Source organism: Schistocerca serialis, chromosome 9 (assembly GCF_023864345.2).
Source record: "Schistocerca serialis cubense isolate TAMUIC-IGC-003099 chromosome 9, iqSchSeri2.2, whole genome shotgun sequence".
In the NCBI taxonomy this organism is placed as follows: Eukaryota; Metazoa; Arthropoda; class Insecta; order Orthoptera; family Acrididae; genus Schistocerca; species Schistocerca serialis.
In genome coordinates this window covers 223,148,113-223,162,753 of record NC_064646.1, presented here as the reverse complement: position 1 = coordinate 223,162,753, position 14,641 = coordinate 223,148,113, and the positions used below count along the sequence as shown (strand labels likewise).

The 14,641-nt window shown below is 36.5% G+C and overlaps 1 protein-coding gene across 1 annotated transcript in view; it reads left to right on the top strand.

Moving 5' to 3' along the window:
- The window catches only part of LOC126418982 (G protein pathway suppressor 2), a 109,204-nt gene that overhangs the window by 16,531 nt on the left and 78,032 nt on the right, over nt 1–14,641 (top strand). Inside the window, exons 2-4 of the mRNA XM_050086030.1 lie at nt 731–944; nt 3,609–3,753; nt 10,389–10,488. Of these exons, the coding sequence (XP_049941987.1) occupies nt 731–944; nt 3,609–3,753; nt 10,389–10,488 (459 nt within the window). The remainder of the gene's footprint in view (nt 1–730; nt 945–3,608; nt 3,754–10,388; nt 10,489–14,641) is intronic.

Genomic DNA, 14,641 nt, shown 5'->3' with positions numbered 1-14,641 from the left:
TGATCATCACAATTTTTGGACCGTAGTCCAGTTTCATAGGACTGGAGTGTATAGTTCCAGAACATACATTTCCAGCTGCACCTCTGGTGATCAGATGGTGACCACTTTGCCGCTTGTTGCAAGTCAGATGCAGAGTGGATTTAAGTCAGTTCATACACCCTCTCTGCTGTTGGGGTTTCCCCCTCTTCTGCCTTCGTGACCGTTGACCATTTTCCTCATTCCGTCGGTTGATCTGCGGATGCTTATTTGGCTATGCCTTATTCACACCTGTCCTGCATATCTACAGGAATTCCCCTATCAGCCATTGGGACGCACCATGTTGGGGTTAAGGGCCCCCATCCCAGTGTCGTATGCAGAATTATGCCTAGCTCTTACTCAGTTCAGAGCTAGACCCCCACATAAGCTGACCGGGCATGGAAATGAAATTTTGTATTACGTGTTTGTGTCTTGCTCCTTTTACTGAACCTGAAAATTGGAAGTGAATTATTATTTTAAAAACAAGTGGTTAATATTTTGAGATGGATGGCCCCATTCATGAATATTCTTGATGTAACTATGGATTGACAATTGTTACCTTCAACCAGTATTGTTGAAAAATGTGATTTTTCCCTTCTTTAACTTTGTGTCATCTATAAAATACTCTGTAACAATACCAACATTGCTTGTACCAGGTGTATGTGAAAACTGTAGCTGTGCTATTATGTCTGATGACAAAAAAACAATTTCTTAGAACAAGAAGCAGATGCTGAAGTGGAAAGACAAAGAAAAGAGCGTGAAAGGCAACAGAAACAAGATGTTATGACTTTGGGTGAAACACGTGAACAGATATCACAACTTGAGACTCGACTCGCTCAACTTAAAGATGAGAAGCACCAACTTTTTCTGCAGCTGAAGAAAGTACTGAATGAAGACGATCGCCGAAGACAGCTAGTCAAAGAATCTAGGTGACTCACTTTTTTTTATCAATGTGTAACATCTCTCTAAAATAAATAAGTAGTAAGACATATGATTTTTTTAAATGTTTGATGATATAGGGACCTGATGGTTCTTCCATTTTATTTCGAACAAAAGATGTCATGTTAGTTACAAATACTCTCATCTTACATAATGATATGGCCGTTTAAGAGAGTAGTCAAAATTTTTATTTATTTATTTATTTATTGGTGTGTGTATGTGTGTGGGGGGGATAATATATTGTCTAGTTGTCTGAGCTGAAGAAGAAAAACTGTACAGATTTTTCTCTTGACATGATTTGGATACAATTTTGAAAGCTGGACGAAAGTGTTCAACTTTTGTCTGCATGCCAGCTTGCCGTCCAACATTTACGTTCTGTGTTGAATGATTGCCTGTTCATACAATTATTTGAATTATAACCAGGCTTTTCTGGTATAATATTAATTTTGGTATTAACAGTTTTTAAATTTTATTTATGATATAAAGTCTGAAACTGTTTACAGTAATACTTATTAGTATTTTAATATGTCAATGAACTGTGGAAAAGTTTATTATATGGTTATATCTTATCTAGCTTAAATCACAAACTTTTGTCGACTGTGTTTGATATTTGTAAAATGTAAACTTTCACAGCTGGAGTTGTTACAATTAATAAAATATTCCAGGCTATTATGCCGCAGTCAAAGGGATTTCACTTTAAAACCCGATGTTTTGTCCCCATCTGCGGAGGACATTATCAAGGGAGACTGTACATAGCTTTGTTGAAGGTCTGATTCACACCCCAGCTCGCTACTGACTACAGCAAAATTCCACTTCTGAGAGCTTCCACACAGTGGCGTGACATCACATGTTTTGAATACATTGTAGCTTTGTGGAATGTCAGATTCACACCTTGGCTCACTACTGAGTACAGCAAAATTCTACTTCCACGCAGTGGTTTGATGTCACATGTTTAGTGGCGAAGTGTGCGTGGGTACTACAAAAAGAACTGTCAAAAAACAACTCTAAGTGCACAAATGCAATTGCAGAAGAGGTGAGATTGCCAGATTAGCTGTTGCGCAATATGCTTTACAGACAGGAGACCACCAGATTCGTTTTGTTAGGTCTCAAGTATTGGTAGCCACAAGTGGATACCACGAAAAGCTATACAAAGAGGCCTTAGAGAATGTGAAACACCCCAGGAATTTCAGTAGGAAGGAGGAGGCATGAAACTGAGGAAATTTGGATTCCAGTGCTGAAGATGATGTGTACCAGTCTTCCACGATGGGATGATAGTAACAGCGAACAATGTCAGTTGATATGGGCCAATTGTGCTTGTGTATTCAGAACATGTGACATCACGCCATTGCACGGAAGCTTGCGGAAGTGGAACTTTTCTGCAGTCAGTAGTGAGCCGAGGTGTGAATTGGACATTCAGCAAAGCTATGATCCCCCTTGCGAATGTCCTCTGCAAATGGGGATGAAGCATCAGTTTTAAAGTGAAATCCCTTCGACCACAGCATAATAGTCTGGAATATTTTATCAATTGTAATTGTTTGCTATGTCACAACTTGATTAAGCTTTAATCAATGACTAAAATATGAATATCACTGCAGTTGTGCCAGGTTGAAGAAACATTTTGGTGCATTTCATTGTTTGCTACATCTGTCTCACTTTTTTTCAGACAGTAGATTCAAGATCTGTGAAAGTTAGTAGTTTTAATAGACTTGTCACTAACAAGTTTGGATTTATACACATTGTAATCTTCCTTGACCTGAAACGAACAATCATCCGACTTAGCAGCCACACTGTTGGAAATCACAAATGTGGACCTGGGTTTTTACTCACAGCAAAAAGATTGGATTTGATTCTAATTACAGATATTAGGCTCTTGATATTGAACAAGAGTTCTTTGATGACATTGAAGAAAAGAAGTCACCTTGGAAGCAAATTTTTTTGCGAGGCGGTATCTTTCCAGCACTGGTTAATGATTTCTTTCATCTTCTGTGCTCCCTGAATTATACTTCATTGTTCCCAAATCAGCGTGTGAATCCAAACTCAGATGGAGAAAGTAGTATGAAAGACTGAAGTAGGCACAGCTTCTCAGGAATAACAACACTACAGAAAGTCCAGAATGGAATGCAATAATATAATGAAAAGGATAGTTGCTACTCATCATATAGCGTATAGCGGAGATGCTAAGTCGCAGAAAGGCGCAACATAAAGTCTGTAAGAAAGTTAGCTGATCCCAGCTGCCAGAAACTGTGGTTGTGTGTGTGAGAGAGTTTGTTTGTGTGTGTGTGTGTGTGTGTGTGTGTGTGTTTGTTTGTATGTGTTTTCTACTGCAGGGAGAGGACTTTTATACCTGAAAGCTTTAATATTTCAGCAGTCTTTCTCATTGTGCAAGTCTGTGGCTCAACGCCTCCTCTGTATGGTGAGTAAGCAGTCCATCCTTTCCACATTGTTGTTATTCCATCCTGGACTTTTCATTGTTTCATAGCTACGCCAGGTTTTACACACATGAAACCATTATGGTGAATTTGAAGAGACTGTGAATAAATTTAAGTTGCGTTCATCATTTACACGTAACGTATATTTATGTTAAATTTCACATTGTTTTTTTTATAGTTATCTCCATGTAACTTAAATTTCGTCCTTTGTTCTTGATTTTACAGTGACATGATGAGTATGCATGCATATCCGGCAATGGCTTTAGGAGGCCATCCACAAATATTTCTGCAACAAAACATCCCTCTGGCAGGCCGTGCACCAATCTACAAAGTTGCTCCACCACATGGACAGCATACACTTTTGCCTGCGGTAACAGAAATTGTCATGTTTGTTACCTTTCTTCTTTCTCCTTTTTACATGTAAGAGATGTGAGGTACACTGCAATCCAGAAAGTTTAAGAGACTGGGTTCATAAAAACTAGAGAAACTTTAAGATTGTGGTTTCAGCACTCCATACGTTCTACAATCTCCCCCCACTTGAGTAAAACACATATATAATATTCATACGCCCATGTGAAATGGTCACAAAAATCTCTCTTTGGGATACTGTTCAATTTGCTTGCCACATTGGCCTTGGTTGACCCTTCAAGTGAATTTCTGCACTTTGTTGTTTTGTGGTAGCTTGGTGTTGATAACACTAAGTCTTGTCACTAGTGATGATTTTTTTCCGGAAAAAGAGTTGTCTGCATGTTGCATTTCAATCAAGTCATGGCATGTGTCCATGTGCCTTTGATTTTGTTCAAAAGTGAAGGCAGGGCAGGCTTTGCATGCACAGTTTTCTCTTCCTATAGATTGTGGAGAATGTCTGGAACACTTGATTTAGGGATTTTTCTCCACTGTGTTTGGTGACACACAACTATTGCACACATAGTACTTGACTATGACTGGTTGCATGCACATCTGCTGTTTACAGTTGTTAGTTCAAGCTGCTGCCATAGTTATTTCACTGATATCGCTTATATGGTAGGAATAGAATCATCTTAGAATATTTTGGAGGATGTTGTGCATACAGAGAGAGTTTTTTTATTACTATTTAGCTGCAAAATCCACAGCAACGTATTGCAGACATTCATTTTCTTGCCATAAGTAATTATGTTTCAATAATTGTGGTACAAAGAAGAATTTTCAGGAAACAATATGACAGCAGAGACCAACTAATATTCATACATCAATGATTTAATTCTGTGAGACATTTATCCAAAAAGCTTTATAAGTATTTTTTAACTTGAAGGAAATGATGCAACTTTGTAAAAAGATGCTGCTTTTATAGGTATGCATTTGAGCTGCTGTTTTAGTAGCTATTACCTAGTACTGCATCATAACCTTGAGCAGCGAGAAAAGATTGTTATTAAATTATGTGTTCCGATACTCAGTCACAGATAACCACTTTTCATTGGTAGTGCATTACTATTTACACAATCAGAGCACCCCCCCCTGGATTGACTGTAAACTTCAATATATCAAGAGCCTCTTCGTATCCTTTCCAATGCATACAAAGGCTCTGCTGTGACACTGTTGGACCAGCATTAGGGGAGAATGTGTATATTGAAGAGTATGGCTTATAGCTTCAAGACTGTTGCTGAGGTGGAAGTTTTCGCCTCGTTTTGTAACAGAATATATTCTGTGTCAGTTGTGTGTGCCAAGTTAAATAAGAGTTTAGGATCCAAGTACAAAACAGTTGCCGCTCAGTACACAATTTCAAGTTACCGCATAATAATCAGAGCAGTCTATATTTGACAAAAGAGTAGAAAATTATAAATGTAACATGCCTATATAAGACTTGCGGGTAATTTTGTAGCCATATGTCTCTGAGCAACTTGCTAAATTTTTTTTCCACGAGTATATAGTAATGAGTTCTGGATGTCACCCAATGATCAAAGCCATGTGGTAATTTTTTATACCATATGTTTTAATTGTGTACACTATAGTTTACCTGTGGTTAGTTTTATCATTAGCCATAAATACAATTATGAGTAAACTTACTGGGTTGTCAGTGTGAGAACACTAAGCTCCTTGAAGAGGTCCCCACAAAAAGTGTTGAGAAATATATATGTTTCTAGTCATCAGTTCATTATAATTGCAATATTAAGTGAGCAGAGGTGTTGTAAGTCAATTCGCTTTAATTTGTTGTACCTCTAGACAAAGAAAAACTGTAGATACAGTGTTTTATAAAATATAAGGCCATTAATGTAAGTTTTTGTAACCAGTATGTTATTTATTCTGGATCATTGTTATTGCTGGAGCACATTATGAGGTTGCTGTTAATTAAAACTGCTGTGGCTAGGCAAGAGGATGCTTGGATCTGGGTGACAAGGATAAAACCAATGAAATGATTGTATGGCATTGATGGCTGGGAGTCCCCACTTGGGGAAATTTGGCCGTTGAGTTTTAAGTCTTTTCAGTTAACACCACTTTGGGTGACTTGAGTGGTGGTGTTGACGATGATGACGATGACGACGACAACACAACACCCAGTCCTTGAGTGGAGAAAATCTCCGATGCAGCTGTGAATCGATCCCAGATCCTGTGCATAGTAGTCAGATTCGCTGACCGTTCAGCTAAGGTGCAGACAGATAAAGTCAATGTTTGGCTAGGAAAGAAATCTTTTATGTGATGTCATCGACTGCCTCTCATTGTTCAGAGCACTCCTGTTATTTTTTATTAATCATTTTGCCTATATCATTCAAATCATTTCTTTGTTATTGTTACTAAGAGCACTGTGGTATTTTGTTATAACACAGTTTGTGCATTCTGAGAGATACAAACTACTTGAAATGCATGTGTGTGTGCTTACATCCGCGTGTTTACTTCGTCTACAGACCAGTGCAAGCCGCCGCTCATTCAGAGATAAGTTCTGTTTCAAGTACTTGGTAGTTTCTTTCAGCACAACTGACAAGGAGAGGTTCCCTCAGCTAGGATCAACTTTTTGAAACTTCCTATGTGGTAGTGTGGGTCAGGGTCCCAGGTATCGTACACTGCAGCCAATCACCCTATTGGGCCCTCGTTTGCAAATAATGCACAAAATTTTAGATTTCTTATGATTGACTAGAGCCTTGAAATTAGCACTAACAAACATATAGGCAATGCTGTAGTGCAGCACTTAAGTTAATCACTGATATGCTGGAGGTTCTGGGTTTGAATCCTACCAAGTGTTCTTTCCTTTCATTTTTACATCTGTATCAAAATGACTGTGATCATTATTTTTATTCAGTTACTTGGTTTAAATATAATTTTTTGCTTTTAATCCTGGGCTGCCTCATTTGAATTGTTATATTAATTTTTTTTTATTTGCTCTCATTTTTTGTACTGGATTTGATTCTTTCGTCATTTGGAATCTTTGTAATTTTAAATTTTTTAATGTATTTACTTCAGTTTAATTTCTTCCTTTTTGTTACTTTATATTTTCATGCATGTTATTACAGTCAATATTTTTATTAGTATTTTGCTTGAATTTTGTTTTATTTATAAATCTTATTTTGCTGCAATCTTTATCTGTGCTGTTATGTCAAAAATGTGAGAAGAATTTCTGTTTTAAATGGTTGCATGGCGATTATTATCCAAAATAAACTTTAGGCCATGACCCCCCCCCCCCCCCCCCATTTCGCTAACAGTCACAAGTTTACTCATGCTGTAAGATTTTCTTTAAATTGTGGACATACCTGTCAAAAATATGTCTTATGGAAGCAAGTATCTCAAGCTTCCATCTTTCTTGCCAGGTTGGGCTATCATGAAATCAATGCTCCTCAAAAATAATAAAACCTGAAAGAAAGCATGGCCACTCTTAGATGTGTCATTCCAGTGTCATCCTTTGTCCACAACTCTTCCACATTTACCATTGGTATTTTTTTCAGGCAGATTTGAATAAGGATACTTATAATGGCCGATAATTCTTCTCGGGTTAGATCAGTGCAAGTTTGGGGTTGCATGTACACTGGGCATAATTTTTCAATTTTTGAATTAATGTGTCTTAAATTTCATGAATCATGTTTAAATCAAAACAGTTTTGAAAATGTATCAGTTGGAGATACAGTCTCTTACTATTCTTTTTGTACCAGGTAAAATTTTTACTGTATTTTTTCCTTTATTTTTTCCCCCTATTTTTTGAGATTTCAATAAATTAGATTTTCACCATTTTGTAACTTTACCCTTCTCAACATAAAAATTTTCAGCCTGTGTTTCAGATTCGTTTCCATCACTACCTTCAACTTCAGTTTCAGAATCATTGTCAGCATTTGTTATTTTTTCCTTACTCAAATTGTAATCATTTCACTCAAAATTTTGAGTTGGTTGATTTTGAGCTTTTGTTTCATTCTCTTCTTCTTCCAATTCTTGCAAATTTCAAGGAATATCCTCAAGTTTTGACAGCACACTTAATGAAAAACAATCTGACGTGCACTATTCCACTCACTAACATTAAAAATGAGAAAAACAAAAAGAATTGTACTTAACATTGTGTAAAAAAACTTCTTGATGGTGAAAATAAACACGTCCGAAAACAATCAGAACGAGAGTGGTCGTGCATTTTTTCCTCATACAACAGCCAGGCATATACTAAATAAATTGTTTATTGGCAGAAAAGTAGCAGTAACAAATGGGTGGAGAGGGGCAGGTGGCAAAAAGTGTGTTGTTGCAAGGAATACTTGATGCCAATAATCCAGAAAGGTGACCATAAGTGGTGGATAGTTAAAACAAGCCAGGTGCTCTACAAAACACAGTGGTGCAAATGGTGGAGGGTTAGTATTTGAATTACAGCCCAACATGACAAGTTTAACATAGTATGAAGTGCCGGCCTCTAAGCTTTCCAAAGAGAGATGAATTATCGAAAGGTGATGACATTTTATAAATGTGTTAATTTTGAAGCTAAATGATTCATCAGATTATATATCAATTTGTATACTGTTATTGTTTGTAGTGCTATTAATTTCTCACACAAGCTGTGGCAGTTATCAAAGTAAATCAGTATTATCTGCAGTTAAATTGCTTCTCAATCTGTTTTTTAGATATTTACATGCAGCACATATCTGTAATTACAGTTTGTTAGAAACGTGTCTTTTCTTTATTAACTTGTGAGAATATAAACTGAAGATTATACAATTATATTATTATAGATGTCAAAGACAGTACCCCGATGTTTATTACATAATTTGTAGGTTTTGTATGCTGACAAGTGAGTGTGAAAACTTACAGTGAAGAAACCAGTATACAGCAAATAGTGTTGTTCTGTCTGATTCAAGACCTGATCCAGTATTGAAGTATTCAGTACAGGACCTAAGCATTTTAATAGCCAGATAAAATGGCTCATCGATCAATGTGAACCAACATACCTGAATGCTGAAGGTGTCACTGAATTGCGGTAATTTTCATACCTGGAACCATCAACCATATGACCAACTTGGCTGGTGGTCACTGAACACCCAGACACAAGTGGAGCATCATGTCAGCCATCAAGAGAATACGACACAACTGTGAAGATATGATACAGACAGAGTGCTATTCTAACTGGATCCAAGGACGATTTCATAAAATAAGTTATAGTTGGTTTCCTTCCTGGGGAGGGGTGCTGTGGTGGTTCCAGCATGACATACTTCCTGCATGAGGAACTGGCAACATAAATACGGGGATTTTTCAGACACTGTGGTGGACTACCTGTGTTAAGAATGTCAGTCTGCACCTAACTGGTGACCTGGCTGGGTGGAAGTTCTATGCACAACTCTGTATGTAGTTGTTTATATAAACCTGAGTGCTACAAAATATCATCTTAAGTGTACATGTACCTTCCTGTCCATTAATTGAAATCAAGTTTTAGAGAAACTGGTATTTGGCAGAACTTTGGCCACTGACATGGAAGACTTATCTGTATGCAGGAAAGTGGAAGAGTATTCTGTAGGACAAAAAATATTCCTTTAGCTAATATTCAGTACTGTCATGTCCAATTGATGGAGCTGAATCTATAGTTGGTCGGTATCAGAGGTTTAAAATCTTCTATACATGGTGATATGGTAATGCAGTGTGTAATCCATTGGTAGCACTTCATTGCTAAAAATAAGAGGATTTGGATGAATGTCTTCACTATCTCATCAGTAATGTTAACAGAATAAAAGTGCATTCTTTGAAGGACTGTCTTTCTCAAAATCTCCATCAAGAAAATGACCATTTCCTTCATTTTAACTGAATCTTCTCACTGCTGATGAGCTGTTCTTCATGGTAACTAATTTTTGGATATGAGGATGACCTGTAACACAGGTGAGAACTGGTAATCAGGATAATCATAAAAAGCTGGGTGAAGGTGAGTAGGATTTGGTGCTCTGAGGTTAGTGTACAAACTTAATTATGTATGCAGATAGTCCATCTATAGGTTTCGATGAGATTGCTAGTATCAAAATACATGACATAAATAGCTGTATCTTTTGATTGCATTGACTTAGAATTGTAAATTTTTACACTATGAAGGGGCCATAGGCCATAGTATTTAATGTAAATTTCAACTTGATATCTATACCAGTTCCTGAGAGAAAGGAGTCTTAATAGAGGGACAACAAAGTGATCCTATGGGTTCCATTTTTACTGATTGAGGTACAGAACTGTAAAAATGTACTCGATGATCTCTGTGTTGCTTCAGTATACTAAAAGTAGTTGTGGAGCCCTCAGACATCACGCTACATTTATAAATTTCGTAATGGATAGTTCTGCGTGAATATAAATAACTTAGGACTGAAGTACCTGATAAATTTACAAGTTTTGTTGACCCTAGGGTTCCTTCGGCTGACAGACTAGCGAGTTAATTCGTTTTTAAATATTGTTGGTTATGTTTCAGAAGGTACCTGAAAAATACCTTTCCCAATGTTCCTCATCTGTATTCTTCTGTTTAATTTTTCTGCGGCTGCTTTTACTTAAAAAAAGTAAATAATTTTAAAATTGACAAAATTATTTTTTTTTTAATTTCAGGGTGCTTTAAAAAGAACTCGCACACCTTCTCCACCACCTTCAAACTACCATCAGGGGTATGGGTACAAACCAGGAACAGTTCCTGCATATTCCCAGCAAAGTAAGCCAATAAATTTTGATTTTTTTTTAATAATAAAATTACCATGCAGTAAGCTATACTATTTAATACATCAAACAATGGAAAGTCCTGGTTGGAGTATCAATAATATTGTGAAAAGGATAGCTTTCTGTAGTTACAGACAGGCACATTGAAAAGATCATTACACATTGAGCTTTTGGCCAAAGCCTTCTTCAGAAAAGAAAAGCAAACACACACACACACACACACACACACACATGAATATACGAAAGCTACTACTGCAGCCAGAATGGCATTGTGTGTGCAGTGGCCGGAGGTAGCAGTCTTGTGCGTGAGGTGTGCCTGCTTGTGTGTGTGTGTGTGTGTGTGTGTGTGTGTGTGTGTGTGTGTGTGTGTGTGTGTGGGTGGTTCTTTTCTAAAGAAAGCTTTGGCCGAAAGCTCAATGTGTAACAGTCTTTTTTATTGTGCCTGTCTGCAACTCAACTTGTCATCTCTATGGTGAGTAGCAATCTATCCTTTTCATACTATTGTTGATATTTAAGACACCATCTACAGAAATTAATATTCTGAATTGAAATTACATGCAAATAAAGAAAAAGTAATAAATTTATCTATCTGGTGTTAACAGATTAAATGACAGCTGGTAAATTCCCATACTTTGTTCGTCTAGTCAGAATAGCAAGTTAATTGGTTTTTAAATATTGTTCATTGTGTATCTTCAGTTTTTGTATTCCTTAGTAAATGTACTGATTGCTGAACTAATTGTTGCTCTGTTTGATATTTTTTATTGTATTATTAATTTCTGCAATATGAGTCATACAGTTTCTCACTTTAAAATTGCCATCTGTGAGCAAGTGGTCTTAACTGTGAGCTGTTTGACAAAATAGTTTCATGTGTCCATGAAGAAAGCTGAAGAATCAACTATGAGTGTGTGCTTTAAGAAATGTGCCTCTAAATGTCATTCTGTAGTATGATATTTCAAGTCTTGAGTATTATAGTAAATCAGTCTATTTTTTCTGGGTATCACAGTCTCTGAGGGAACTTTGAGAATTTTCACTTTGGACCATCTCTCTATGAAGTGTGTGAGAAAAGTAATGAGAGTGATTTTTATCAACCAGAGTTTTTATTTTATTTTTTTCAAAAAACAATATTGTCCCCTTCAAAGTAGTTACTTTTGGCAACTATAAACCAGTAGAATCATTGTCACCAGTCTTGGTAGCAGCACTGAAAAGCTTCATTTGGTATGGACTTTAAAGTGTCAGCCACGTTCTTCTGAATGTCTCCAGAGTCCCAAACTGATGTTCGTTTAAGACATTTTACAATTTTTGGAAAAGAAGAGTGTCACAAGAACTCAGATTAAGGGAACAGGGATTTCTGAAACAGCAGGAATATCTTTTAGAGATCAAAAATTCCATGATGGAAGTGGCCTGAAATGTCCAGTCTGACTCGATTCACCCTTTTCTTGAGCCTTTCAAGAAAATCTTTGTAAAACATTGGTCGAAATTCGTTCTGGAGATAATGATGATGATTATGATCGGTTTGTGGGGTGCTCAACTGCACGGTCATCAGTGGCCATACAAAGTCCCAATTTTTACACAGTCCAATTTTTACACAATCCAATCTAGCCACTTTCATGAATGATGATGATGATGATGATGATATGATGAGGACAACACAAACATCCAGTCCCTGGGCAGCGAAAATCCCCAACTCGACCGGGAATCGAACCTGGGACCCCATGATCCAGAGGCAGCAACGCTAGCCACTAGATCACCAGGTGTGGACCTTGTTCTGGAGAAACTAATTCTTTATGCACAATACCTCCACCATCAAAAAAGCAAATTAGCATTGTTTTGATCTATGATTTGCTCATTTGAACTTTGTTTGGTTGAGGAGATACCTCAGTATACCACTCCCCACTCTCTCACTTTGTCTAAGGATCATACTCAAAAATCCAGAATTCGTCACCTGTGATCACACGACTGAACCATTCATGGCCATTGGTAATCCTCTGAAGATGATCAGTGCACACGTTTCTTTGATTGTCCTGCTCAGTTTTGAGATTTTTCGGCACTATTTTGACACAAATCTTTCACATGTGCAAATGTTCAGTGAAAATTTGATGTACAGTGAAAAGTGTTTAACAGATCACTTATGATCTTTACTGTTAAACATCGGTCTTATCTCAGAAGAGCATGCACACATTCAACGTTTTTGTTGGTTTTTGAAGTTGAGGGCTCCCTGATAGAGATTTGTCTCACACTCTTGGATTCCATAAGTTTAACATAAAACTTGACAGTGTAATGTAATTCTAAATTCTGTTGTTCCATTTTTCTAACACACAACAAAAACAGAACTTCACAGATGGCACTCTCAAAAATCATGTGGTGACTTTACAGAGCTGAAAATTGGTCTGAGCATCTGGAAGAGTTGAACACACAGGTCTGCTACACAGGTAGAACAACAAAGCATTACCAGATCATATGCAGTGGTCTCAGTCTCATTACTGTTCTCACACACCGTGTATAATAGATATGGTTGTTTGAAATTCATCCTATGGTCGTGAAATGACTTTCATGAAGAAGAGGCAGTTACAAATCTCATGAACTGGGTTTTAAGACATCCCTTGTAAATGTAGTGACCTTCCAGATGATATTACTAACATTTCTCTAAGGGCTTACAAGAAAGACAGTGAAACTTGAGTTTCTCACTGCAAATAAATGTTCAAACAACTTTACAAGAGTGCAGCTGATATTCCAACAAGAGGAGTGGGATGAGCCCTTTGTCACCTATTATTGCCAAACTGTTTACAGAAGATTTTGCAGAATATTCCCTAGAGTCCGGAGCGTTGAAACCAGCATAATTTTTAAAAAATATTTAGACAATACTTTTCTTGTTTGGGCTAATAGAAGCGAGAATTTAAAATTTTTGTTTTTAGAACATCATCTTGTGTGATTTATGATAACATAAAATAGTTTTCTCTTTCTTTTTATATGAATGTCATTATTATGTGGTGGGCTTTTCTCAAAATTGGTTGCTAATTTGGTTATTAGTTTAATTTTGATTTTTTTCTTTGATTTGAATTAAACTGATTTTTGTAAGACGGTTTGTTCAGTGAAAGCTAATCCTTAGCAAAATCATTAATCACATTAATTATTGTAAGACACACTGATCTTGTAACACATTACATATAAGTTGAAAAAATGAAATAAACTTTTTTAGGTTCTTGCCTCAGCTAAACGTTTCAGCTCAACCGTGAGATCTCTGATTGTTATTTGTGTTTGCCCACACAAGTGCGAGAGAATAATTTCTTACCATTTTCTTTTGTGATGCATTGTAGTCTGAGTTGTGGCTCCGGATCTTGGCTGTTAAACTGAAAATAAAAATCTTAAAGCTATGTCTTTTGTTGCAGCGGCTGGCAGCTGTGGAAAAAAATATGTATCATAACTGAAGCGGGCAAATAATTTGCTTCCGCTAATTTCCTAATTTAAAATTGCCACGTAATGGCAGCTGTGGCTCCTACGGAGGCTGCAATTGTTGCGCTGAAAATATCTTGAATTACTGATATTCAAAGGAAGTGGACATGAGATAGGGCTCAACTCTTACAATTAAAAGTGAATAATAGCATGAAACTAATATATTACCTGGTTCCAAGTACAATAATTCTTACATTCAACAGTACTCGCTAAGATGTCTGACTACTCGCATCGAAGAAAAGAGAGAGTGATAATGGATAAAAGATGACAAAAGATGGTTCCTTTTCCATCTACATGGTCCATTATTGTCAGAGTGAATCTTTTTTATTCTTTGCACTTGAAAATGATGCACAGAATTTTATATGATGATGATGATGATGATGATGATGATGATGATGATAATAATATTAATAATAATAATAATATTAATAATAATAATAATATTAATAATAATAATAATAATAATAATAATAATAATAATAATTATTATTATTATTATTATTATTATTATAACTATCAACACAATCATACACAACAAAATAAATGAAAACACAACTATGGAAGAGTTACAACTACTGGTATATATAGGAGCACTCACTACACTAAATATACACACTAGGCAGAGATCAGAACCAACCAACACACAGAAGAAACCCACAAAACCAGCATGGCAACACAGGCTACAGATCAAAATAGAA